The sequence below is a fragment of the Micromys minutus genome, assembly GCF_963924665.1.
Source record: "Micromys minutus genome assembly, chromosome: 10".
Taxonomy (NCBI): Eukaryota; Metazoa; Chordata; class Mammalia; order Rodentia; family Muridae; genus Micromys; species Micromys minutus.
The window spans coordinates 34,622,163-34,649,939 of NC_137979.1; the positions used below are offsets into that span (position 1 = coordinate 34,622,163).

The following is a 27,777-nucleotide window of genomic DNA, read 5'->3' on the forward strand; positions in this document are numbered from 1 at the left end:
GCAAAGATTGCCTTCCAGCTCCCACAGCCTGGCAGGAGCTTATGGTGCCCTATTACACCCTCAAAAGTAAACCCTGTCATATTTGCCCCCTAGCTTTTCCTTCACATTTCTCTGTTGAGCTTAATGTTACAGCTTTATGACAACAGCATCAGCTTTTCAAAGTGTCTGTGTACACTTGAACATTCTAGTCACAATGATAGTACAATTAATGTTGATGTCAATTTTGCTGTTAATTTTGGGTCATGATTAGTGTTGACACTCTATGTCAGACTAATGGCATTTATGGGTACCACCAGAATAAATGTTAATATTATCATATTTTTTACTGTCTGTTATAGTAACATTAAACCAGGGTCTTCCCAGGAGAAAAAAAATACATATATGGATAGATAGATAATGCCTTCCTCTATTGCTGGTGTTACTCAGCGAGAAAATGACATCTCAGGGCAGAATCCTAATCACTGTTTGGAGCATCAGAAATAATGATCACCTCTGATCGGAGGTTGTGAATAATTCATTTGGTTTGATTTTCACGTCCTGTCCAGTGATACTTTTCAAACCAAATGTGTTTCTACAGGAAAATAATGGTGCCACTTCTTATGGAAATACCATGGCACAAATCATTTTACCCACATAAAAACAGTTAAATAAGACTGTTCTTTTCTGCCTGCTTTCCCCTCCCTGTTCCTCCTCCCTCATTTGAGCATGTTTATTCCGGGATCAGACTGTGGTCAGAGAATTATTTTCTTCCTCGGGACTTGCATAAGGAAAATAAACACTATTGCTGCTCCTCTCCAGCTTATTCACTTATTCTAGCTCTTTTGGCCACCTCCCCTTTTCACCTTAAGATGATTAGTTAGGTTGAATTGATAACCCGAAGCCTAAGAAACCTGCTTACTGGAAGTTCTGTTATGAAAAAAATACATGTATGAAATTTAGTATTTTAAAGGTTGTAACTATCTACATCAATGAAAACATACTTTTCAGTGAAAAGTGCATAGGACGACTTGGCTAGACAGTGCTGTAGACAGGATTTGGCAGGGAAGAGAATACTTGATGCTGCCAGTGCTGAGAAGCTTGGAAGCTCACTAGACACAGACCTGCCCGCTCAGACAAGCAGGCCACAGGTTGCTCTTCTGCGGCATTTTAGGGCTCTTCAGGCTTCTGTTCTGGAGTTTCTTTTCTTTTCTTTAAACCAAATTCTACTACATAAAAGAGAGAAAGAGAGGGCTCAGTGATGAAATTTCCTTGGTGGTTAGCCTGTTAATGTACAAGGCTGATGGTTGGGCTTGGGTGAAGTCAGTTAGTTCTACGTTCCTAATCATATTGTCAGACTATGTATATTTTTATAGAATTGTAGCCACTGATAGGAAATCTTCATAGACCCACAGATAGAAAGTAACTGAACTGAAAACTTAAGAGTTTCCTAATTAAATGGGGAAGGGAGGAATTAACTGTCTTTTGATGTAGTGGCTGGATCCTCTGAGACAAAGCTATTCTTAAAATATTTCCAGTCTTTTCTCCTGACTGTCATAACCCCCCAACTCCCACCCCCTCTTTAAATCAAGGACAAGAGGAAGCGTTCTTCAACCTAGTGTTCAATCATCAGACGAAGTGTTTTGCATTCAGAAACCATTTTCAGTATCAAATTCAATTTTGTCAAGTGATTAGTTGAGTTTGGTAGAGAATAATTTAAAAACACAAAGCTGGAAATGGCCGTGGTGCTTCTGCACCAGAGGAAAGCAGTTGCTCTTTTCCAGCTGCTGTCCTCTAGGTGCCTGTGTGTTACAACTGGGTAGTTGTGTTAATGTCTCTGCAGCTGTTACAGGTCTGTGCCAGCTGACACTCAACATTCCTGCCCAGGACTGCTAAGAGACACAGGGAAGTGGGGAGCTGATACTCACCTGCCTATGTACATATGTTTGTAAGCTCTTTAGTCCCCTTCAAGATGAAAGGCTCTGTATAAATATAAGCTTCCGATTCTAGTACATGTTTGTAAAACATGTGGTACAGCTCTAAATATGTATTTAGCTGATAGGTACTGTTCTTGTCTATTATACAAATATTGACTTTAAAAGTATAAATATGTATTTAACCATCAGACCAGAAAAACACTGAGAAGCAGCTACTTCTCAGGTAGAGATATTAATATTGTATAAACCTGTGTATACATATGTTTACATTCTACCACAGCACCACAGAACACTTTCTCTTTTAAAAATAAAATGATGGTCCCCAACAGCCTAAGATAGTTCTTTCTGTTTGTTTTGAGATGGGCTCTTGCTTTATAACCCTAATTTACCTAGAACTTAAAGCCATCCTCCTTCTTCTACCTGCTAATGGCTGGGCTTAGAGATGTGCCCCACCACATGTGACTGATTTTTTTACTTTTTAAGATAAAATCTTGCACTGTAACTCAGTCATCTTGCTTCCCAAGTGCTGGGATTACAGCTGTGCACCAACACAGTCAGATTCTAGGAATCTGGCTTCTGAGTCTATGCCCTTAACTACCACACTGTTTTGCCTATTACAGTAACAATATGCATATATTTTTGTGTCCTTTTCTACTTGTGTACATCATAGGTAGTTTTAAATGCTATTCATAACCTTCAAAGCCATCACTTTGTTTTTGAGATTGAAAGAATGTTTTAATATAGAAACAATCAAGAACTGTTGAATTGGCTGAGCATGTCTTCCCTGCCACCAACCCAGCCTCTCCAGTCTCTCTTGTGTTTGACATGTCTTCACCCATGATTCCTACACCTACCAAATCCAAGTGGCATGCTCTTCTTTGTGCTGTATCTCCATTCTCTTCTTGCTCCGTCTGTCAACATTTGAGATGTTTTGACTGTCAGAACCATGCATTTAACAGTTTCAGAATGCTATTCAGAATACTAACAGTGACTATTCAATTTTATTTGCTTCAAAAGGTGTGTGTGTGTGTGTGTGTGTGTGTGTGTGTAAGAAAGAACACAGTGTTCATGCAGTACAGAGAGTGCAGTAGGCAGTAGGCATGGCAGAAGCCCCAGCTAATCTGGAACTTCAAGTTTGTCATTCTCCTGCCTCTGCCTTCAGAATGCTGGAAATATATGTTTGCACTATATTAAAATAAGTGTAGACCCAGAAAAGTTACAGAAACAGTAGTGTGCATTCTACCACTAAACTATACTCTTTACCCCTTGTATTAACATCATACAATCATACTAGAATTATCAAAATGAAATTATCATTGTTGCAGTTTTATAAAAACAAATAAGTTTATGGTGAATTTCACTAGTTTTTTTCTAATATCTTTTTTTTTTTTAATTCCAGGATCCAATTTATGAAACCACATTGCAGTTAAGGATCAATGATGTTTATATTTTTGCTGTAATTAATATTCATCATCTATATTATATTCAACTGAAGACAATAATAATATTCTGAAATGTATTTCTGTAATTTCTCTAGTAAAAACAGCATCTCTTTTTCTGTGAGCCTTACCTTAAAAAAATGAATAATTCTAACTATAAAACAAGTTAGTAGTGGGTGGAGAATATAGCTCAGTGGTGGAGTATGTATAAGATGTATGGAGCCATGGTTTGAATCCCCAGCAAACCTCCTCCTAAAAGTTACTTTGTGTCCCCGTTTCTTTATGGCAGTAACAGCTAGCAACCATCTGCATTCTAACAGCTACTTTGAGAGCATGTATGCACAGGCTCTGTACCACTTCAATGTGTTCTTCATAGCAATCCCTCAAGGAAAGTCCTATTTTATAGGTGGGGAAAGTGAGCCTGTCAAGGTTGCTGTGTACAGGGTTTTACAGCTAGTATGAAACTGCTATTTATACCAAGACATCTGACTTCCTTACTCACATAAGCTCTTAATTATTGTCAGTGCATTGCAGCATATGGTAGATATTCATTTGATAACATCTATAATTACCTTACAGGGTTGATTAATGTGACTCTCAATCTATAATCTTTAGATATTGGTCATGACCAGTGTTTTAACCCACAGTTTTGATAGTCTTCCAATTATTTCCAAGTAGTATTGTTTGTTTTAATGAAATGACTATTCTGTGACTTATGGCTCGCGCACAGTCTCAGCCTTCAAGATACTGAGATAGGAGGATTGCCATGAGTTTGAGGCCAACTCTGTGCTACGAAGTGAGTTCTCTACAAAATTAAATGCTGTCTCAAGGAAGGGAGGGAGGAAAGAAGTGGAGGGGGAAGGAGGGAAGAGAAGAAAGGAAAGAAGAGAAGGAAAGAAGAAAGAACAGTGTGTGTGTGTGTGTGTTAGTCTTGGCTACAAAGTAAAATCTGTCTGAAAAACAGAAGAAAGTCAGTTAGTTGTATGTGGTATCTGACCTACTGTCAAACGGATTCTCTACATGAAGATCTTGGAGATCAGAGAACACTGGAGTGCAGGAGTCCCTTTAGAATGGGGAGCTTTGAGGAGGAAGTGGAGTTTGAATGAAACTTTGAATCCTGCTTCCAGCAGTTCATCAAATCCATCAGCTGTCTTTGTCTTTCATATAAGGACACTGAAGTTCAATAAGGTTAAATATATGCCAAGGTCACTAACCCAATAAATGATACATCTTCAATTTAGATCTGAGTTTGGTTGACTCCAAAGCTCATGTTTACCCCTATTTGCCCTACTGTTTGATTAACAGTGAAATCTAGATTTTAAGGTTAATTGAACCACAGATGCTTCCTCGTGTGTTCATTGTGCTAACTTAAACCTGAATGTTTTCTTGTAAGGATCCTTCCTGTACTGAGACTGGCTCAACACTAATTTCTCTTTTGTCACTTTTATTGTAGGAGTCAGTGAATGGGGGATAATCAATAAAAGACATTGAAAAAAGAAAGTAACCTGTAAAGCCAGATATGGTCTTGTGTGTCTATAATACCAACATGCAGGAGGCTGAGGCAGGAAGCTTGTAAATTTAAGACCATCTTGGGACTTCATAAGGAATCCTAGGTCATCTGAAGCTATGTAGCCTGACCTGCCTTAAAAAAATGAAAGGAGAAAAGATGTTCTTTGTGCTACTGTGTTGATACCTAATTAGAAGTCAATTTTGCAAGCATAATGACCTGGCCAGTTGCTGAACTGGCTGCCCAAGTGACACAAGAGTCCCTAGATAATGAGGAAAGATAAGAGTATTATCTGCTCTCCCAATGCCACAGTCACAGTGTTTACCTTAGGATACAAATGCCAAAGTAGAATTTTCAGGGCTTATATCTAAGCTATCTTAGGTGGCTAAGGTTAAAATAACATAAAATTTGGTGTTAAATCCAATATTTCTAACTACAAATATACTTGCAAGAAAGTAGACAGGGGAGTAGCCTTTTTTTTTTTCCTGAAAAACAAAATAAATGAGTGGTTCAGCTAAAACAGTACCTAAAAATGCAAAAACAAAAAAAAAAAAGTAGCTCTCACCACACATGCATTTAAAAGGAAGCCTTTTTGCTGCTGCTGCTGCTGCTGCTGCTGTTTTAGATCAAGATTGTTCAGATATTTGGGGTTTCTCTGTGTAGCATTCAAATGGTAGGCTTCTTTTTCCTTATTTGTCTTTAATGAGTCGATAGAGTAATATCATATCTAAGAAAGTGAGTGGAATTTCCTTCCTATATTACATCCATTTGTATTCGGCCAATGGTATGATATATTAAATAGCTTATATTTATCAGTGGGCGTTTCATATATATTTCTTAATGCAGAGAATCACAAATCGCTGTGTAGAAAGCTTCAACCAGCCTGATTACAGTGGATGTGCAATTGGATTGAGGAATGTGTACTCAGAGCTTATGATCACTGGCCGGGTTGAGTCTGGGTGATGCATGTGGCTTTCCAGGGATGCTGCTATTTACATCTGTTAATGGCCCTTCTTGATGGCCAGCTCCCCAATGAGGTGATATGCAGCAGCCTGGGGATGAGGGACCAAGGCTGCAGATGTGGCTGGGCTCCATTAGGCAGGGCCAGAAATGCTCATCTGGTAGGCTTTGTGTTTGGGCCTGAGTGGTGGGGGTAGGGAGGGAAGCAGGAGACAGAAAAAAAGAGGGTGAAGAATGGAAAGCATTGCTTATCCAGGTACAGGGGAAATAGACAGGCAGACATGAAAAACTGCAGTGGTAACTGAGGTGTAAGTGAATACGAAAGAAATGGGACTAGCAAACAAACAAGTAGGATTGAGTAGCTCTCATATAGAGGGGGATTAAAAAGGAGAGAGCCTCGAGGGTTTGAGAAGAGACATGTCACCTCTGTCTTTCAAGTCTGTACCATTTGTTTGTGTGGCTGGTCAGATGCCACTGAACAGAGAGCAGAGATTTACATACATCAAGTGCATCAAGAGATTAGCTCTCTGCATCCTTTGGTTTTCTGGAGCTAGAAGAAAGCAACAACAGTTGCAATAGTAAATCCTTGCAGAAGTGGAAAATACCTGGACTCAAGTCACTGGGGAATCTTTCATAGAGGACAATAAAAGGGTCTCAGATCACAGAAGTTGGACAGTCTGTGAGAGGTGATGCTCTTTCTATCTCTTATGTGCTAAAGGTTTTTTGAAACAAATCTCACCAAAGCTGAAAACAGTGTCTTAGCATGTAGTTTAGTAAAATGGATATTCTGGACTCATCCCCACTGCCTTACCTTTCTTCAGCATGTCATCTTGAGTGCATTTAGGTTTGGAGTTTTTCTATTTTGTCTAAGTAAATTCATTGAAGAATTGAGACAACGTAGTAATAATGTGAAAGAGTGTCCTGGAATGTTTGTCTGTTTTCCAAGAGGCAGCTTGGTTCTTTCACAATGCATAACTTCTGAGTGATGTATCTAAATCTAGTGTTTTACCTTCAAGAAACTTCAAAAGTAAAAGCAAGTAAGAAGTTGTACTCCTTTGTTTCTGTCTTTGCAGATTGGCATGGTAGCCTGGAAAATGAGCCTTAAAAGCCCCGAATATCCAGATGGCCGAGATATCATTGTCATCGGCAATGACATTACATATCGGATTGGCTCCTTTGGGCCTCAGGAGGATTTGCTGTTTCTCAGAGCTTCTGAACTTGCCAGAGCAGAAGGCATCCCACGCATCTATGTGGCAGCCAACAGTGGAGCTAGAATTGGACTGGCAGAAGAAATACGTCATATGTTCCATGTGGCCTGGGTAGATTCTGAGGATCCCTACAAGGTATGGGCCACATGGTGATAGCACCTCAGTACTCTGTATGTTTATTCCTGGATGTGTGTTGCTGTGCATGAGAGGAACAAAGGAGGTTTATGTTTAAAAGGGAGCATTTGCAAAATTATTTACAAAAATTCTTTAGGGCCAGTGAAATGGTCAAGAGTAAAATGCATGCTGTCAACCCTGAAGGCCTGAGTTCAATCCTAGGATCCACAGTGATGGAAGGGAAGAGCCAATTGCCACAAGTTCTCTGACCTCTACAAGTGTACCCATAATGCACATAATACGCATGATGAAATTTAAAACAAGACAAGAAAATCACCTTCCTTAAGAAGTGGTTTTGAGCCACCATATTGGGTAGGGGTGAGCTATCCAACATAGATACTGGCTCCTTTTTAACTGACTCATCTCTCCAGTTCCCAAATTTATTTATTTTGTGTGTATGTATATATATATGAGTATATGTATAGACACCATGTGAGCCTGTAGTCAACAAAAGAGGATGCTAGAGCTCCTGGAACTGGAGTCACAGCCACTTACAAGCTGTCATGTAGATGCTGGGAATTAAACTGGACTCTAAGAGCAGTAGCAGCAAGTGCTTTTAGCCCTGGAGCCACCTCTCCAGACCACTTTGCATCTTTCAATTTTTACTATAGGGTTAACTTTCTCCAATACTACTTAGTTGCATGATAATTCTTGGGATTGTTATATTCATGGTGATACTTATGCAACTGAGTCTTGGAGATTTCTCTATAATACCACTTTTAAGTATCCCCTCTTTGCTACCCTTCCATTCCATTGCCCTTGGAGCTTCTAACTTGTCAGAACAATTTGGTAGCTGTCAACAGGGGATCAAGAATTGGAATGGCGTGACATCGCATGTATTCCATGTGCTTAGGTTCTGTAGTTTTCAAAATCCAATGATCATTTAAGCCTACAAATACTGTAATTCTACCACCTTTTTTTTCATTTTTCAGTTTCATTTCATTCAACTTATTTGGTGGGGTTTTGTTTGTTTGTTTTGTTGCTTTTGTTTTGGTTTCTTTGATTTAGTTTGGTTTGTTCTTTCTGGACAGGGTTTCACTGTGTAACCCTGGGTGAACACTCTGTAGACCAGGTTGGCCTCAAACTCACAGAGATCCACCTGCCTCTGCCTCCTGAGTGCTGGGATCAAAGCTGTTCACCACCACCACCCGGCTTGATTTTTTTTTTTGGTTTTTTGTTTTGTTTTAGGTTTCTATGTAGCTTTACCTGGCCTGGGATGGACTATGTAGACCCAGTTGTCCTTTCATTCATTAAGGTCTGCTTTGCTCTGTTGGCATTAAAGGCCTGTGCCCTGCTCATTCAACTTTTTTTAATCCCAGAGTTCATCTTAATAGCATTTAATTGTGAACTTTTTGTGTTTCTGCTCATTCTGCTTCCTCTGTACCTCTAGAAGTAAAAACTTTTCAAACCTAACTCTGTCTACCTTCTCCACATGTGCACTGTGCAACTGAACACAGAGGAAAATGTGGTTCTGACTGGTCCCACTTTCTAAATCTGAGCTTACCAAACTCTTGGATGATGGTCTCACATTTCCTCTCTCCTCACAGCCTCTCTACCCTCTTCCCTTACTTTCACTCCTACTCAGGATCAGTCACTGCTTCCCAAGATGCTCTGAAACAGAAACAAGACTTGCTGCTCTGCATCCACCCCCAGGACTGCAAGAGAAACAAGTGAAAAGCTGTAGCTCCTTGTGCAATGAGCACTGCCTGTGTCTGTCCCACTCCTCTCCTCCACCTCACTCCTGTGCTTGAAAAGAACAATCCCTGTCCTTCCTAAGACCGTCCCTCCCTTTGTAGTGAAGAATGCCACTCCTCCTTTGCTTGGCTCATCACCTTTTCCTCTCTCCTAGAACTGTACCTTGACATACAGACACATATCCAAGTAACTCACTCCTGTTCTTCCTCTTTACTTGAAAGCAAAACTTCAAAGTTGTCTGCTCGCACTATCTACAGACTATATTCCCACTCTCTTGAACCTCCTCCTGTGAAGCTTGCACCTGAACTATTCTAATCAAGTCCTTTTGCCAAGGTCACCAGAAATTGTGTGTTGCAAATTCAACATTGAGTTCTCAGTCCTTATCTTAGTTGTTATTTGATGATTCAGCAGCATTTGATACCAGTGGTCTCTGCTTAATCTTTTAAATACTTCTCTTGGTTTTCTATCTACCTTTGTGTCTCCTTGTTCTCAGTTTCTTTTCCTACCTTTCATGTCTAGATAGATGGATGGATGGATGGATGGATGGATGGATGGATGGATGGATGGATGGATGTCTATTTCAAGGTATAATTTTTTTAAATTCCTTATTCTGATTATTGTGGTGGTAGCACAAGTGTATACACTTATCAGAACTGACCAGTTATAATGATTAAAGCCAGGTAAGGGTGCTGAAGCCTGCAATCCCAACTCCTCTGGATGCTAAGGCCGGCCTGGGAAACATAGCCAGACAATGCCTCAAAAATAAAAGTTTGCAACAAAGACGGTGGATTTTAGTGAATGTAAATTATAGTTCATTAAAATGCATCTATAAAGTATATAATGAAGTCAGTAATGACTATTCACAAGTTTGTGTTTCTGTTTTGGTATTGGAGGAACTTAGAATTAGTCATGAGGTTTGTACCACATCTCAGTGTATAAGAACTGCTAATTTGTAAAAACATACAGCATGTTAACATATATAACATAGTACTCTGCTTTAATTGTAAGTTCATATGTGTATGCATGCAAACAAATCATTAGTTATTAATACAGCTTTTTAATATAAATAGAACTTATTTGCTTTAAAAAAGGCTAAAGTTTAAGTTCTGTGCTCTGACTTTTTACTGCCTAGACCTCTGATTTCAATATTAATTTCCTAGATTTGTGATCCTTTCAGTTATGCTTTACCTCTCTATATTTTGGTCTTATGGGTTTGAGTGAAGAACAGTAAGTCACACGATTCCTGAGTCCCGTGCAGATATATTTAATGGAAATGTCACTAAAGACCCAGAAATGACCCTTTAACCCTATGGAAAATGAAATGAATGAAACATACTTAGAACTGGAACTATATGGTATTTTGTTTCAAGGTCAGACAGTCAGTGACTAAAATATAGGAACTTCTGTCTTTCAAACCACCTATGCTAGTGTTCTGCTAGACAGCCACTCAGACAAGTTACCAGCTTAAAGCTAGCTTTGGAACAAGTCTCAGTATGTATGTCTGACTTTGTCTTGGTCATGTGATAATGGCAGATGACGAGTTAAAAACTGCTTGTGCTTCACAGGGATACAAGTATCTATATCTGACACCCCAGGATTATAAAAGAGTCAGTGCACTCAATTCTGTCCACTGTGAACATGTGGAGGATGAAGGAGAATCCAGGTGGGTATTTGTATGTCAAATGAACTTGGCCATGACTCTCAAAGAAAGAGAATATTTCCTTACTTAGTGCTCATACAACCTTGAAAAGCTCTGTGGTATAATCCAGACATTTTAGATTTGTGCCTTAGCTTATTAACTGAAATGCCCTGCTATTGATGGAGGCTTTTGGGTAATATATTATTTACTCATTTGAGATACAACGAGATGTGTAAACAATTCTGAAGAAAAAGTAAAATATCAGCCACAGGCCTGCCCTAAAGCACAATTATGAATTCACGTTCTTCTTACTACTTTTTCTATATTCATGGTGCGTTTTTCCTTATGTAATTGGGATTATAGTAAGTAAAAGGTTTGTGTTGTTTTTTTATCCTTTGAACTAAAATTTATTCTAGGGAAGTTTCTTATATTCAGATCAGAGTTATGTTGCATATAAAGGTAATCATCCTTCAGAAATAAACATGAAGTTTAATAGTTGTATAATATTACATCATAGTGAATATACTATCTTTGAACATGCAGACCATTTCCAACATTTCACTGTTATATCTCTGACTTAAATATTCCTTTACAGACACTTTTGGACTGTCCCTAATCTTTGTTTCTGGCACCCTATCCATAATCTAAAACATACACTAATGTTTCTGGTTAAGTAGCTAAATACAACAGCTTCAAGTGTTTCTATCCTAACAGCTTGATCACTTGAATAAAATAATGCAATGTATTAATTGCACATGGAATTGCAAGAGTTTCATTCATAAGGACCTTTTGTGGAGTGGTATGTTGAAGCACAGGGTACCTGATAACCCTTTAGGTAAGTTTCTAGATGTTTACATGTCAGAAAGTCTATATTTAAAGGTTTTCACATTTTTTTTCAAATCGCCCTTCCAAGATTTGCATCCCCGGACTATAAGTACCTGATAGCACTGGTTTCCTCTGTTCTGAATGTATCACTGATCATTGTTTAAAACAGTAATTACTGTATTTAGTAATAATGAGTATCTTCTCAAAAATAGCAACTCTTAGTTGGGAAGTGGTGGCACATGCCTTAATCCCAGCACTCAGGAGGCATAGGCAGTGGGATCTTTGTAAGTTCCAGGCCAGCCTGATCTACAGAGAGAATTCCAGGACAGCCAGGGCTACACAGAGAAACCCTGACTCCAAAAACAAGATAGCAGCTGTTATTTTTGTCTTGCATTTTTGATTACCAGTAAGGCTGAACATTTTGATAATTTCTTTGCAAGTATTTTCTAGAGTGTTAATTGCTGTGGTACTTTTTTATCAACTAATTCTTACATTCTTGGGCTGTTGCCATAATATTTTAACTGTTGCTGTGGGACATGTTTCTCACATTAATTTTTTCTAAGTTGTAATTAGATAATGTGCTTCTTTGCTAGGTTTTTGGTTTTGTGGTGCTAGAGAACAAGCCCATGGCCTAGCACATGCTTTAATCACCAGAAACTTCCCATAAAGATGTTAATTTGGATTGTATTGGTTTTAGATATTAATTTATAAGGACCTGGCATTTCTGTTTAATTTCTCTAAAAAGAAGCATGGCATAGTTTTCTATTTACTGATGTGTATAGCTTTCTTCATATAAGTTATGCCATTGGTTCTCAGACTTGCTTAATTTACGGCATCCCCCCCCCCCCCGCCACCCCAAAGCGGGGTTTTCTTGTGCAACCCTCGATGTCCTGGAACTTAGAAACTCAGAGATCCCTTTTGCCTCTGCCTCCCAAATGGTGGTATTAAAGGCATGTGCCACCACCACTCAGTTCATGGCACCTTTAATATGCCTGTAATACATTTTTACAGCACCCCTAAACTAAACATAGGCCTAATGTTATTTTTAACTAAGTAGTTGAATGCAAATAGCATCATAAATGTTTCTTCCTTTGGAGGTTAATGATCACTTGAATAAAGTAATCCATGTGAATTGGAGAAAAGTATTTTATTCTTGTTTTCTGGATAGGTTCTTAGGGAGTGTTGAAAGAGAGTTTCATGAACCCCAGGCTAACCTTGAGTTCACCATGTAGTTAAGGTCTTGAACTCTTGCCCCTCATACCTTTACCTCTAGTGTCTGAGAGTAGTACCTAGCTGATTCTTAAATAATTTTAGTAACTTACGAATAATGTGATACTGTGCTTGCAGACCTTGAAGTTACCTTGCATATAGCCACCCTCATTTCTTGTTCTTCCTTGGTTTTGGATAAAGCTTGCATTTGTTCCACAGAAACTACAAAAACCTGGCTTTATAAAGATAGTGCTGCATTTCTTTTGACAACATTCTATCTTCTGTTAAGCTGTGAACTTCCTGAAGCTAATCATTCACATGGGGTCTAACAGATATCACCTGTCACAGTGTTTTTCTAAAAATATACTGCAGTGTCCCTAGGGGTTCACTGTGGTGCCTCGGAATGCCTGGGAACATGGTGTTGGTATAGTGGAGTTTTGCCAGCTTTTTCATGTCTCTTTCTAAAGGAAGATTAGCTTATTTGTAACATAACTCTAAAATCTGAAGTCTAGATATATAAGAAAAAGAACTGTGGATAACTTGATATTGGGAGAGGCTAAAAATAGAAAGCTACAGCAGAAAAGGCTACTGAGAAACAGAGATACAGCCATGGACCACAGCTAAAACAAAGAAATGGAGTTTGTGGAGGGAGAGACAGAAAGGTGCAGAAATATACAGGGCTGAGGTAGTTAAGAGCTGTTCTATAGTACATTTATTATTTCAGCTAATGAAAGTTAAAATAAAACACAATTCTTACCATGTGCCAGGGACAATAAGTAATGTATGTCCATCTCTGCTTCTAGCTCTGTACTTTCCATGCATATGTTGTATGTGTGTATTCATGCATGTGTATGCATGGTGTTGGTCATGCTTCCTTTTATTAGCTCTGTACTTTCATGTACCTGTGTGTGTGTGTGTGTATTTATGCATGTGTACGTGTGTTGCTGAACATCCTTACTTTTATGAGCTCTGTACTTTTCATGTACCTGTGTGTGTGTGTATTCATGCACATGTGTAGTGCTAGACATCCTTATTAGGTCTGTTGCCATCTCCCATTTCCCATTGTCAGCTGTCCCTCCTAATTAGTGACTCCTACTAGACCCACAGGATGCTTTCTAGGTAACTCGGTCAGCATTTCCCTTCTGCAGACATCATACCATTTTCTTCAGAGAACTATAGCCAGGAGCCCTCAGCAGTATACTTGCTATTTATAAATGGGAATATATTGTTTTGACCTTCCTCTTTATTCTGATTTTGAAAAGGAGAGGGATGACAATCTCCACTTCCTCTCTATTTCTGTTTGTGTGTTTTTTTGTACTTATATAAAATTGTCCAATATTATATAATGTTTGTGGCTTACTTTAGATATATGTGTTGGCTCTGCTTTTTTCTTTAAAATGTGTCCAAGAATGTAAGAAAGGGCATTTAAAATCTGAGCTGTGTCATGCTGTCCTGTTGCTTTAACCGTCATGTCTTCCATATCTTAGAGGTGGAGACTACTGCCCCCATTTTACAGAAGTTATTATCCTCAGAGCCACACCAGTATTTGAATCAGCAAAGCTTTAACCTAGCTACTAAATTCCAAGTTTTGTTGTTTCTGTTACAGGATATCATTCCTAAATAAAGTCAGATCCAAGCTAAGATGGAGACCCTTAGTAATGAAGAACATGAACAGAATTAGAGTGTTAAATAGTCTTGTGATGGTGGTGGTTCTACTTATGAGTTCCTCCTACTGTGTTTAACTTCTGTGCTTTGGCATGACTATTAAACAGGTACAAGATAACAGATATTATCGGGAAAGAAGAAGGGCTGGGAGCAGAGAATCTTCGGGGTTCTGGAATGATTGCTGGAGAATCCTCTTTGGCTTATGATGAAATCATCACCATCAGCCTGGTAAATATGCCTAGAATGAAGTTTCCTTTCAGTGTTGGGGATTGAGCCCAGGGGCTCACTTTGTCTAGACAGGTGTTGTCTACCACAGAGCCACAGCTTCCATTTCCTACCAGGTATGAGGTGTAAGAAAAGCCGAGTGTGTGGCTGGTTTTATTTCTGCCTTTCCTTACTGATGTTGGATCCTAAACTGAAATACTTACTGAGATGATGTATCTACAAATATGACAAGATAGGATGATATAAACTACTAAATTTCCCAAATATAGGCTGTTTCAACAGTTAATTTCATTTTTTATTTCTCCAAATATTCTACAAGATTTCTAACAGCTTGAATTTCTTAGTACTTTACTTGTGCATGTGCATGTTGGGGGGATGGCAGGCATCTGTGAAATGGTTAAATAAAAGAACCACAAGTCCTGGAGTATCTGATATTCATTATTCAGTGAATTTTGTCCTTTATTTGACCTGGAAATTGGATTGGGTGGAGGTTGTATTGTCATTAGACTTCATAAAAAGCAATATTTAGTTTTGTTCATATGAATTTTATATGTTTCATTTGTGTCTTTGTACAGCTTGAAAGAGGACACAAATATGTGACATGCAGAATTTATTCTTGTTTTTAAGGTTACATGCCGGGCCATTGGTATTGGGGCTTACCTTGTTCGACTGGGACAAAGAACCATCCAGGTTGAGAATTCTCACTTAATTCTGACAGGAGCTGGTGCCCTCAACAAAGTAAGTTGCCAGGATTCGGTACATTTATATGAGATTGTTTAATAATTTAAAAGTATGACTTTTCAATTCAAGGTCCTAACTAGAGGGCAGCCTTCAGCTCGTGCCTTCCTTAGTGTGTCTCCTCCTCTAATGTTTGCCCATTGACTTACTTATTCATTCATTCATTCATTCATTATTTCATACAACAAATATTTTGAGTAACTATTTGAGTATCAGCATGATTCCAAGACTTGTGTGTGTATATATTTACATATAAAATATATAGTTAGATATTTATATATTACATATAAAATATATACTAGTAAGCAAACTATATAAACCTTTGTCCCAAAGAGGTTGTATTCTAATCCCATTCTAGAAAGACTGAAAACTGAATGCTTCTGTTTTGTCCTAGCCTTTGACATGTGAGGAGACCTGTTCTCAATGCAGGAAGCTGTCAGGTGCTAAGTGTACTGGCTTCTGTTTTTTTGACTCTACATTGTGGACTTAGCACTGGTTGAGGCATTGAGAATGTGCAATTTTAATGTTTTGAGAATCTTCTAAACATACCTCTGAAGAAAAACACTTGTATAATGGAAGTGCTCAGTAAACAGTGAACAGTGAAATGATTGGGTTCTGTGGATGAATCGTGTGGAAGGAATGACATAGACACACCCTTTAAGCATCAGAACTTTATTTTCTCTCCAGAGCAGGGGATATATATGAAATGGAATAGTTTGAAATTAGTTGGCTTCTACTGTACAACTTATGGAGCCCTTTAACTCTTCAGCTTTCTTGTCTGTTAAAGGGAGGTATTAATTTGCATCTTAATTTTGTGATGCTAAAGAAAAATACACAGGTACTTAGCACAAAGTGTGGACTTTCCTGGATCTCCCTTCCATGGCGTAGTGACTGAGACTGTACAGTTGTATACATGCCAAGTAGTACTGGATATTGTGTTTGGGATGCTGGCTTTGCGGTATAGATTAAATTCTAGCAAGGTGTTAAGAATGTACAATTTTGCTGTTTTGAGAAATCTCCAAATATACTTCTAAAAAGAAATACTCGAATTGTAGAAGTGCTTTTTAAAATATGTTTTTTAAATTTCAGAATAGAGACTAGCTGGTCAATTCTATTGTTCTCATGTAGAAAACATGTATAATTTCATTGTCTAATTAACTTGGGGAGTATCAGAAATTATACGGTCTGCTTTTCTCTCTAAGGAGAGGCAGAGTGGTATTGGCCTGGAAGTGAAAGTGAAGGTAGCTGCAGTGGGGGGACACTGCTGGGGGGGACACTGCTAAGACCCTTAGTTTCTTTAAGTTGCTTCTTTGATTATTATGTAAGTATGGGGTTTTGGTTAATACTGAAGAAAGTTTTAGACACCATTTTCTATGGGGACAGATTTTTAAAATGATATATACCCCTGTATTTCTCCGATGTTGCCATATGTAAACAGAGTGTGTTTCTGAAGTATATGGTTTATATTAGTGCTTCCTACTCCAGTATGTTACACACAAAAATTGTTAAATAGCAAAGGTTTTCCGTTTCAACAGATTTGCCAGCATCTTATTAGTTGAATTTTATTTGTGCCAAAAATTAAACATTAGTGGTTTCTTTTTAAAAATCTGTTCTGATCCAATTCAGTACTCACCTCTTCCCTAGCCTCCAGTGCTGTTTGGAGAAAAGCCCGGCTATTGAAGGGAGGCTCCGTTGTAGTTTGACAAGGCTCATTCCCTGAAGGACGTGATCATTTTAGCTGAAGGGGGTGTTCTTTGTAGAGGGTACCTAATCCCGCTCCACCTGCTATACTATCTTTGTGTCTGCACCTCTTACGTACAAAGTCTGCTTGCTGAAAGACGCCCAATTTCATGCAAATTCATTAATTCATTAATGTCCTCCTTGCTTGTTGCTTATCAGGAATGAAAAGATAAGCTATCAGAGAGCGCCAGCTCAGATCGCTGCCTCTGGCTCACTGCTGAATACTAGCATCTTACATACAAGCTTACTCTGTCTGTCTCTCCAGTCTCTGCTTACCATTCTCTCTGACATTTCTTTCTCTCACTCCTGGGTCCTGCTAGTCACTCTTCGTCTACATCTTTCTATGTGAGTTGATCTCTCTTTGTTTCTAGGTCTTGCTTATAGATTCCTTTCTTTTTCCTGAGTACACTCCTCCCAGAGTGTCTACGTATGAGAAAGTCTTTGTGTGTTTGAAGCACTGTGCAGCTTGGTTTTTAAGCCCTGACCATTTTGGTCACTGTGTTGTGTACTTATGGGTAGAGTGGTGATGTGGGCAGTATATGCAGGCTTATATACAGTTTTAGATTGTAAACATCTAACACTCACCTTTCGGAGTCTTTATCCTGTATGTTAAACATTGGGGTGAAGAATAAGAAAGGGGTGCACAGAGGTTATAGGGGAAAAAAGATTTTGTGTGTGCAAGTGCTGATCCCGTTGACCCCTTTGGAAATTGAAATAATGATAATGCGAGTCTCCTGACTGCATCAAAGTATCAGCACATCAAAAGCCAGGAGGCATGAAATGCAAATGATAAAGTGAAAGCAGATGGATTGTGCATGATCGCCTGATGCCCAATGAATTTTAAAAGGTGCCTGTTTGCAAGGGATTGGGGGTGGGGAGGGGGTGGCGGGACTGAAATAAACACGTTATCCCTGCAATTTTTTTTTTGTTCTTGACACTCACTCCTGACAATATTTTTTCACACTTGAGTGAACACCCACTCCATCTCTCTCTCTCCCTTTCTGCCTTTCTCTCTCTCTCCTTTTCACCAGCCCCCCCATCCCACCTCTTACATGTCTCAGGTCATGTCGTTGCAGCTCCAGTGGAAATAATAAGATATAAACCACGAGGTTGTTATTTGCATAGAAATAGCATGGAGCCCCAGGCAGCAAGAGAGAAGGACACAGGGATCATTTGTCTAAAATTTTAATGAAAACTTTTGCTGAGGCAGAGATTTTTTAAAAACTTTCTTTCTCTTGGATTTTCTCCCCAACCCTACCCACCCCCTTAGCCCCATCACTGATTAACTTAACATAGGATACTGGGAGGAAGGAAGTGTTGACATGCCACATACCTACTCACATAACACAGCAGCATGTAAACTGTTCGTTCCTTTCATAGATAAGAAGCTTCAGTACATACAATTTCTAACGTATTATACTGCATGTGTGCATTGGGCTTTTATGGCTGCACTGCATGCCTTCACTCATGAGTTGGTGACCTGGTTTTGGTGTGCACCCTCCTATCCTACACTTCCCAAGTGTCTTGCTTTAGATTTAGAGATTTCCTCCCCTCTCCTCCTTTCGTAGTAACCTGAATAATAAATAAACGTATTGCTGTTCTTCCTCCTCCCATTGCTGCTGAGTTTTCTGTGCATTTTATTCTCCAGCCCTGTTCTCTGCTATTGTACAGTTTGTTTCAAAAACAAGAAGGTATTTTCTACATTAGTATTTTTATACTTTTCCTCTTGTAATCAGAGTATTTATGTTCCATCCACACCTGCCGTGTTTGGTTCCCTGTAGTTATTTATAAAGTATTTAGAATATTGTCAAGTTAAGGAGCAAGATGATTTCTTGATTTGACCTTTGTGATCCAGATTTGATACTCTAAGCCAGTGAGCTGGTGATCCAAAGTAGCCCAAATGACATCTGAAACTCCAAGTCAAGAGCTTCTTCCCAGTTCCTTGTTGTTGGGGTTAGAGTACTGTCAGGGCCCAGGCACAGCAGAAGCAATTGACAGACTGGATCAATTAGAATGTGAACTTGAGTCTCATTACAGAGGAGCTCAGGCCTCTGCCCACTGTCCACAGAGAGTGCCGAGAGTGACAGCAGAAATAGACATTCCTAAGGATTTGTTTTTCATGTCTCTCAAGGTTACAGCAGCCATGACTTCAGGAACTACAGGCCGCACATTGCTAAATCCTCAAATGATAAGGCTAGCCTGACGGGTGTGGCTGACGGCCTGGTGTGGAGGGCTCCTGCTGTCATGGCAGAGGTAGCCGTTGTCTACATGAACTGTTGGTAGGATAGACTCTTGGTAAGCTGGGATGATTTGCAGCTATAAACTCCTAAGTTAGGGTGCCTTTTGGACATTTGCAATAACAAATATTTTCCCTCCCCAACACCTCTCAGTTTCTGTTTCTCATGTTTAGCATAATGTCTAGTAGCAGCCAGGTTAGAGGGACCTCTGTTGTAAGGCAGCACTGATAGAGGTCAGAGCCTGCTATCTCTCAGCCCCAGACTTGATGAAAGCCCAATCTTTGGACATTGATCAGGATTTGTGGTTTGTGGGTATGCTCTAGACAACAGTTGCCTGTGGAAGTAAGGTCTCTCTCTCTGCTAATGTATGATGTGTAGGGGATACATTACTCTGAAGGTTCTATATGACTTCCTGTGGTAAATTTTTCTAAGAGCTTCTACTTCTCTTTTAGGAAAAAAAGACACCCCATAATCTCCTCCCATTTAGTAAAGTTAGGCCATTGTTTGCCCCGAATCTATTAGAAAAAAGTACTCAAATAGTACACATGGCTGAGAGCTCTAAGTCTTTCAGGGCCCAATTCTGTTAACCTTGGTATTTATACTTTAGGGTTCATTTTTATTTTTTAATTAAGTGTATGTATATGGTGGGGATGTGCACATTAAGTACAGGTGCTTGTGAAGGCCAGCTGCATCAGGTGCCCCTATAGCTGGAGTTATTTTAGGTGATTGTCTGGTATGAGTTACCTTATGTACACACTGGGAAATGAACTCATCTCCTCTGGAAGAGCAGTATCACTAAGCCATCTCTTTAGTGTAAATCTTGCTTTTGAGGCCTAGTCCAAATTTAAAAAAAAAAAAAAAAAAAAAAAAAAACCCACACCCCTTTCTGATTTACCTTCATTACCATGCACAAAGTTATATGTAGCTATACAACATGACATGTGTGATGTCACTCACATCTGACTCTTGAACATAGGACTGGAGATCATATGAAGGAGATTTGGGGACCAGAGACCTGTACTATATGGTTTCCATGCTCACCCATGGTGCTCTCATATACAATGTGAGGGAAGCAGTCCTTAGCTCTCCCTGTGAGATGGGCAGCATTATCACTTTGACAGAAAGAGGTTAACAACACAGACTGTAGAGCCAGGCTGCTCAGGTTTAGTTTCTGGCTCTGCCACATAAAAATTCCTTAACATCTCCCATTCCACCGCCTGTGTTTCAGTTTTATTAATTGTACAATGGGAGGCCATGACAATACTTATGTACCAAGACTTTTGTGGAAATTAGATGAGTTAACTTAGGGAACTCCTGGTGCTATTGTGGTCTTTCTAAAATATGTTCAGGTTGGTTCTTATAACAGTACAATATCCAGACCCTGGAGTAGGAATATAAACACGGTATTCTTTATACTTTCTGGCTCTCTGGAGGCAAAGAGAAAATCTTAGATGGCTTTTCTCACTTTAGTTGTACATGCACATATTGATGTTCCCAATAGATGTTATGTAAAGACCTTTAACACACTTTGGAACCTTATTAATGTAAGAGGCACCATGTTGGCCCATGTGTATATGTGCATATGTGTCAGTCATCTGTCTCTAAGAGTCCCCAGTCACTCTAAGCATCAGTTCATCAATTAACATTGTTAAAAGCCCCTCACTATTTTTCTAGTAGACAGTTCCTATATTCCATACTGTGATGGTTTGTATATGCTTGGTCCAGGGAGTAGGAGTGACACTGTTGGGAGGTGTGGCCTCGTCAGAGTAGGTCTGTCACTGTGGTCATGGCCTTAAGACCCTCACCCTAGCTGCCTGAAGTTACAGTCTTCCACCAGCAGCCTTCAGATGAAGATGTAGAACTCTTAGCTCTGCCTGCACATTGCCTACCTGCCTGGATGCTGCCATGTTTCCACCTTGATGATAATGGACTGAACCTGTAAGCCAGCCCCAATTAAATGTTGTCCTTTATAAGACTTGTCTTGGTGTCTGTTCACAGCAGTAAAACCCTAAGACACACAGCTCTCTCTTTTGTAAAGAGATTGTTTTAATAAATTGTCTAAGTAAGTTTTGCATTGACACTATGAGTGAATTCTCAGAGAATACTGTAGTAGACATCTGATCTCCTTAATTTTCAAGCTCATCTTCTACACATAGACAAAATGTTGGTAAATCTGGTCCTATTTTAGAGAGATTTGGTTTTCCTTTGTTGCTTCTCAAATTTGTAGAAAACCGTTCCAAGTATTTCAGACTCTGTTAGCAAGCCTTAGTGATCTATGAGCAGCCTAGTCTTGAATACTGGCTTGGAGACGCTGTGCAGTGAAATTGCCATTCAGATTTCTATTACAAAAGTAGACTCTGACTAAGAGAGCCTCATGTCTATAATGGCCTCAATACTCTGGACTTGGGAGAACTGACAAGTTCTAGTGAAAAGCTTCTAGATAAAGGAAAAGGCCTATGATTGCTTTGGGGCATTGAATACAGACACAGGAATGATCACACTGGCCAACATAGTAGAAGTGGGCTCTACTTTCGAGTTCTAGAATGTTCTAGTTTGCTTTCTGTTTCTCTAGTAAATACCATGACCAAAGCTGCTTGGGAAGAAAAGTGTTTATTTGGCTTACAGTACTTCACTGAGGGAGATCAGGAAGGATCTCGATCAAAAGAGATAGAAACATGGGAGGAAAACTGTTAACTGGCTTGTTCCCCATGGTTTGCTCAGTCTGCTCTCTATGCAGTGCAGTATACCTGTCCAGGGTGACTCTGTCCAAAGTTGGCTGGGTCCTCCTACTTCAATCACTAATCAAGAAAATTTGCACATGCGTATGCACACAAATACTGATTTGATCAAAGCAGATCAAGGCAGTTCTTCAACTGAAGTTATCTCTTCCCAGGAGACTCTAGTTTGTGTCAAAATGGCACAAACCACCAACACGCAAACCTTTAGATTAAAAAATAATAATTTTTGCTCAGTTCTCCTTTTACAAGTAACTTTGGACTTTAGTTCTTTATGTAAAGTGGGAAGCAAATAATGTATTGCTTACCTTAAAATGGAAGTTGAGAAGAGCTCTTAAATTTTCTTTTAATTGCTACCTTCTGTACTACAAAGATGTGTGTGGATCTGGAAGTAGGGAACTGTGTTAGGCTGAAACAGAGAACTGGTTAGGACAGTAGGATTTTATTTTATTTTATTAAAAGATGTATTTATTTATTATGTATAGACACACCAGAAGAGGGAACCAGATCCTGTTACAGATGGTTGTGAGCCACCATGTGGTTGCTGGGATTTGAACTCAGGACCTCTGGAAGAGCAGTCAGTGCTCTTAACCACTGAGCCATCTCTCCAGCCCCTGACAGAGGGATTTTAAAAAGGTACTACATATTATGGCATATAATAGTGAAATTACATATAATGAAATGTAAAATTTTTACATATTAGTATAAGTAACATCAGTGATTTAAATTTTATTTTGATAGACATAGTGGTTCATGCTTTTAATCCCAGCAAACGCCAGTTTGAGACTAGCTTGGTCTATACAGAGAGTTCCAGGACAGTCAGAGTCACGTAGTTGGACCCTGGAGAGAGAGAAACAGAGACAGAAGACTGAGAGACAGAGAGAACAGTTAAAAGTTAATCTTGCTACAGAGACTTAGGGAATCTCCCACAGTGCCATGCAGAACTTTTGGGACTCAATTATCTTATCTTCTGCTTTGCCATCAACTGGCTTGTCAGAAGTCACAGTTGAGGCCTGTGGCTAGAGGGTAGGCATTAGGGGTAATAGCTCAAACTGAGTCCAAGGTCTGGTAGAATCAGTAAAGGTGTCGTGGTTTGGGGCACTCAAAGCCTTGAGGGCATGGGTACAAAAGCTAGCCTGCTAGAATTTATTACCCTCACTTCAGTATGCAGGCTCTTCTTTACCTTATATATGTGGAACTCTGATGTATCTCTGCCCCATCTCCAGGATAACCATTTCAAACTGCCAGGATTCTAGTCTATCTTTTGAGTGTTAAATGAAGAAGTGTCTTTACTTATATTCAGTGATTCACAAGGGCCTCTTCACTTCCTGTTATTAGTAAAGCATTTTTCATTAACTCAAACTAAATTCTCTCTTAGGTCTTTGGTCATGGCCCCTTATACAGAGCGTTGTCCTTAGCTCCTTCATTTTCTAGTCATGCATTTCATTCCTTACGCCATTATTTAGTATGTTTTCTTCACTTTCATCTTTCTATGCATGTTCAGAGCTCCTTTTCAGATTGTTCTTCACTTGAAGCTTACTACCCTGTCGGCCCTCTCCTCTCTCTTCAACCTTTCTTCTCCCACAACCCCAGCCTGGAAATCAAGTAAATTAGCTTCTCACCCTTGCCTCCCAGTTAAAAATCCTGTACTCCTCCAATAGTGTCTCCTCTTGGATTTGCAGTCCGCAGCCATCTCCACTAACCATCAGGCTGTCAGCTTTGCAGCTCCCTGCTACCTCCCACCTCCCCCATCACTCACTAGAGGAAAAAGAGAGCTGGAGCCAGAGCTTGAAATATATCATGCAATAGTGTATCATGAATTTGTTGTGAATCACAGCGGTGAAGCAGGTTTATTTATTTCTGAGACCTTAAATCAATACAAAGTAGGTCTCTTAGTTCTGAAGCTGGGATGGAGTGTGAAAAAATGAGCCCATTGTACTCTTAAAACTTTGGGGAAAGGAGATGACAGCTATATAATTCCATTTACCAGGCACTAGGGGCTTTAATGTGAAGGTGACAGGGAGCTCTTTGTGCATTTAGAGCACCATATCTTCTAAATAAAAGATCTGTACACCTGATAGTGGAGCACAGCTCCAAGTTTAATAATCTCCAAGCATTAGACCAAGCCAATATGTTCCCAAGTCAGAGGGGCCCCCTAACACCCATAAATTAAAAGTGCAAGACCTGCACATGTTGGTAGATTAGAAATTCGAGGACTCCAGTCTTTCCTGAGGAAGATAGACCTAAGCCTGCTGTGCAGACTGCTGTGTGAATGTGATAAACACTTGGGACTCTAGACTCTTTAGAAACCTCATTGCTGGCTGTTCTTCGTCTTAGGAGATATCCCCTGTGCATGAGTCCAAATCTAGCTATGTCCCCTCTCAGGATAGCCATCACCACACAGTCTAATCAGCTAATATGCACAGACAGGAGTGTTGCATCGGGAGAGAAGTTGGAGAGCATTTTCGATTGAACTCCAGATTACCATGCCTAGCTTCATGTTCTTGAGATTTGACCAGTTTCTAATTTCAGTAATGTCTTGGTGCCTAGGAGTTAAGTTCTGTAAAGTAGCACACATACCTGAAAATTTCAGAAACCAGTTATTAAGGGAAATAATTTATTCCAGTTTAGCCAGTAGCATAAGATACAAATATGATGAGTTAAGGCCATCTTAACAGATAGTCAACTTTTGAATATCTTCATTTTCTACTTGACTCATTGATAAAATACCTTTTCTCAATCAATAAAGCAGGCTTATACAATTTAGTAGAGCAACCCTGATAATATATGACTAGAGTTACTGGTTTAATACTAACCTATGTAGAGAATTTTTAAAGAGGGCCAGAGGGATGGCTCAACAGGTAAGAAACTGATTTCTACCACCTGATTCCACGTGAGAAAAGGAGAGCACCAACTCTCCTAAATAATTGTTCTCTCTCTCTCTCTCTCTCTCTCTCTCTCTCTCTCTCATACACACACAACACACACAATCATGCACAAGTACTCATACACATACCACACAAAATAAATGTTAAGGTTTGTCGTTGGGAATCAATAATAACTCAGAAACATCACCCAGAATCTGCACCAAAGACAGCTAAAAGGAATGAGTCACTTGCTTCCCTTCAATACTTCATATTATAGCACTAATATTGGACTTGTTTTTAGTAGCTCGACTTGCTTACATATGTCATTGTTGAGTTTCTGTGGTGTATATAGAACTGTGGCATTCATCTATCTCATTTGTTATTTGTAAAGTTGCTTTTATCCTGTAGAGATACATTATTGTTCCTGATTTCATGGTATTTAAAACAAACTTTATTTTCAGGAATATCCAATCTTTTGACTTTGCAATGTAATATCTGTAAACGTGTGGGACCTATTCATGCCTGTCTGTCATGATACCTGCAGCCTGTGGACTAGTGTTTGGACATACTTGGCTCAAGGATTTAAAAAAAAAAAAAGTGCTACCCACCAGACATAAACAAAAAAAAAAAAAAAAAAAAGCTGCAGAGAATGAATGTGTAGGAAGTCAGTCAAGCTCTAGCAAGTGTATCCTTCTAGATAGATCAGGTATCTGGCTGCTGTGAACTCTGGCATTTGGCCATTTTACTGTTTGCCTCAACTACCAGTCTATTTAGAAAAGCTGGGAGGTAATTAAAAATAATTTTTTTAAATATCTATGAGAAACACATATTTGATAAAAGACAATCTAGATTATATAAAGAATTCTCAGAACTCAATAAGAATGCAGCCCAATAGTTAAATACATGGGCAAGAAATTTGAGTAGACTCTCCATGAAAGATGTTTAAGGATGGAAGATAAGTGTGTGCAGCTATGTCTGTCACTACTCATTAGGGAAATTAAAACCACAATTTCACAGCATTGCATTCTTTCCCTAAATGACTACAGCTTTTTGTTGTTTATGGTGATAGCAATCAAACCCACAGTCTGATGCATGCTAGGTAAGTGCTCTAAAACTGAGCTACACCCCGGCTCTAGGAAAAACAAACAAATAATCTTTATGTTTAGTTTACAAAATTCCAAATGCTGATATGGACTGGGATAGGTAGAATTTGCCAACTATTAAAAGAAATGTAAAAATTTTATATCTACTTTGAAGTTTGTGGTTTTGGTTTCTGTCTCTTTTATTAAGTTAGCTATACACTTACCATACAATCCAGAAGTTACCTGTATCCAGATGTTTCTGACAGCTTTCTTCCTAATCTCTCCCCAAACTGACAACCCAGATGTCTACCAACTGACACACTGAATGAGTTGTGGCACCCAGCTGTTGAAAAGGAACTACCTACTTGGACTGTATGAATGAATATGATGCATTCCATATGAGAACCAAAAGAAGCTAGACCTGAATGCTATATATTCTGTGAATCACTTTGTATGGCATCTTACAAAAGGCAAAGCAGTCAAGCAGAAATGAGATCCCTGGCTGTTAGGAGTAGGCAGAAGGGACAGAGGAATGTGATGATGATGTTCCCATGTCCTTATTGTGTACTGGATGTGACTGGATGTGTCAGTGTCATAGAATTTTACACCATAAATTGGATACTTCTGTTACATGTGAATAATCTCTCAATAAGCCAGACTCTTGTCCGCCCTCTTGGTTTTCTTTGAGTTGGACCTCACATAGTGGAAGCTGACCATAAACTCCTGACTCTGCTGCCTCCAGTTCCCAAGTGCTGAGACCACAGGCATGAGTCACCACACCTGGCTCTAAAGCAGACTTTATTTAAATTGCTAAGTATTTCCATTTGGAATTGATTTATTGTCAGTATTTTCATGTCTCTAGCTAAATGAGTAGTTAGCTGATGGATCTCCGGGATGAGTTATTTCATTTGGCAGGCAACTTTCTATTTGAAACCAATGTCTTTTCTCTCACATTTAACAAGCAAACTGTCTATGGTTCTTCTCTGTTCCTCCACATTAAGAGTCTCTGCCCCTTTCCCACTGCACCTGTGAGTCCTTATCGTTCCTCTGCTGGTGAGTTCGTGCTTGTGTTCTCAATAAGCAGAACTCTTGCAGTACTTTTTATGATCTATACCTCAGTGTCTTTGTGGATAAATATTTTCCTATCAGGGAATGATGGCACACACCTGCCCTGGGAGGCCAGGATAAGATGGTCAGTTTAAGGCCAACCTGAGCAACATGCATAGCAAAACACTTGTTTTAAAATACATTTAAAGCAAAACCAGTCTTTTCCTACCACTGATAGCAACAGTCTCTTTGCCCAAGATCACTCTTCAGCAAACTTGATCACACCAGAATTTATTTCTTAGTGAGAGTTTTTTGAGTCTTGCCAAGGGGATTATCTTGACTCAAACTATGGCTCAAATCCCCTCTACCTGCCAGTGTATATCACTGAGCTTCCTCTCTGCCCCCAAGCCTAGTCCACCAGTTGCCAGCTAGCTCTCTATTTGGTTTGCCAGTGCCAGCCATGACAACAGAGTGTAACCCTTTGTGTGTTTGGTAACATCCAAATATTCTTGGTCACAGACTCCCAAGAAATTTAATCCCACTCACCCTTGAATATATTTTTGGAAAAACATTTACACAGTAATATGTGCAGCACCACCTAAAATTGTTAATTGGACATTGAATTATTTGTCAGCTTTTAAAAATGTAGTTCTCTCGAGTCAGGGAGGATGCTAGGAGGAGAAATGTGGCTACCATTTTCCCCTTCTCTCTCCCCTCAGCCCTTTCTTCTCTTCCATCCTCCCTCTTGTCCCTTTGTACCACTCTTTCCCCACCACCATCTGCTGTCACTGTCTGTCTGTCTGTCTGCCCTCCCCGATCCTTTATCAATAGCATCCCAGAGTGACGTTAATACCTAGAATCACGCATGAGAT

The 27,777-nt window shown here is 39.4% G+C and overlaps 1 protein-coding gene across 5 annotated transcripts in view; it reads left to right on the forward strand.

The window, feature by feature from the left end:
• The window catches only part of ACACA (acetyl-CoA carboxylase alpha), a 202,888-nt gene that overhangs the window by 134,729 nt on the left and 40,382 nt on the right, over positions 1–27,777 (forward strand). For all 5 annotated transcript variants that reach the window (XM_080923502.1, XM_080923501.1, XM_080923500.1 and 2 more), the window contains 4 exons: positions 6,893–7,162; positions 10,462–10,559; positions 14,342–14,462; positions 15,087–15,197. In XM_080923502.1, the coding sequence (XP_080779628.1) occupies positions 6,893–7,162; positions 10,462–10,559; positions 14,342–14,462; positions 15,087–15,197 (600 nt within the window). The remainder of the gene's footprint in view (positions 1–6,892; positions 7,163–10,461; positions 10,560–14,341; positions 14,463–15,086; positions 15,198–27,777) is intronic.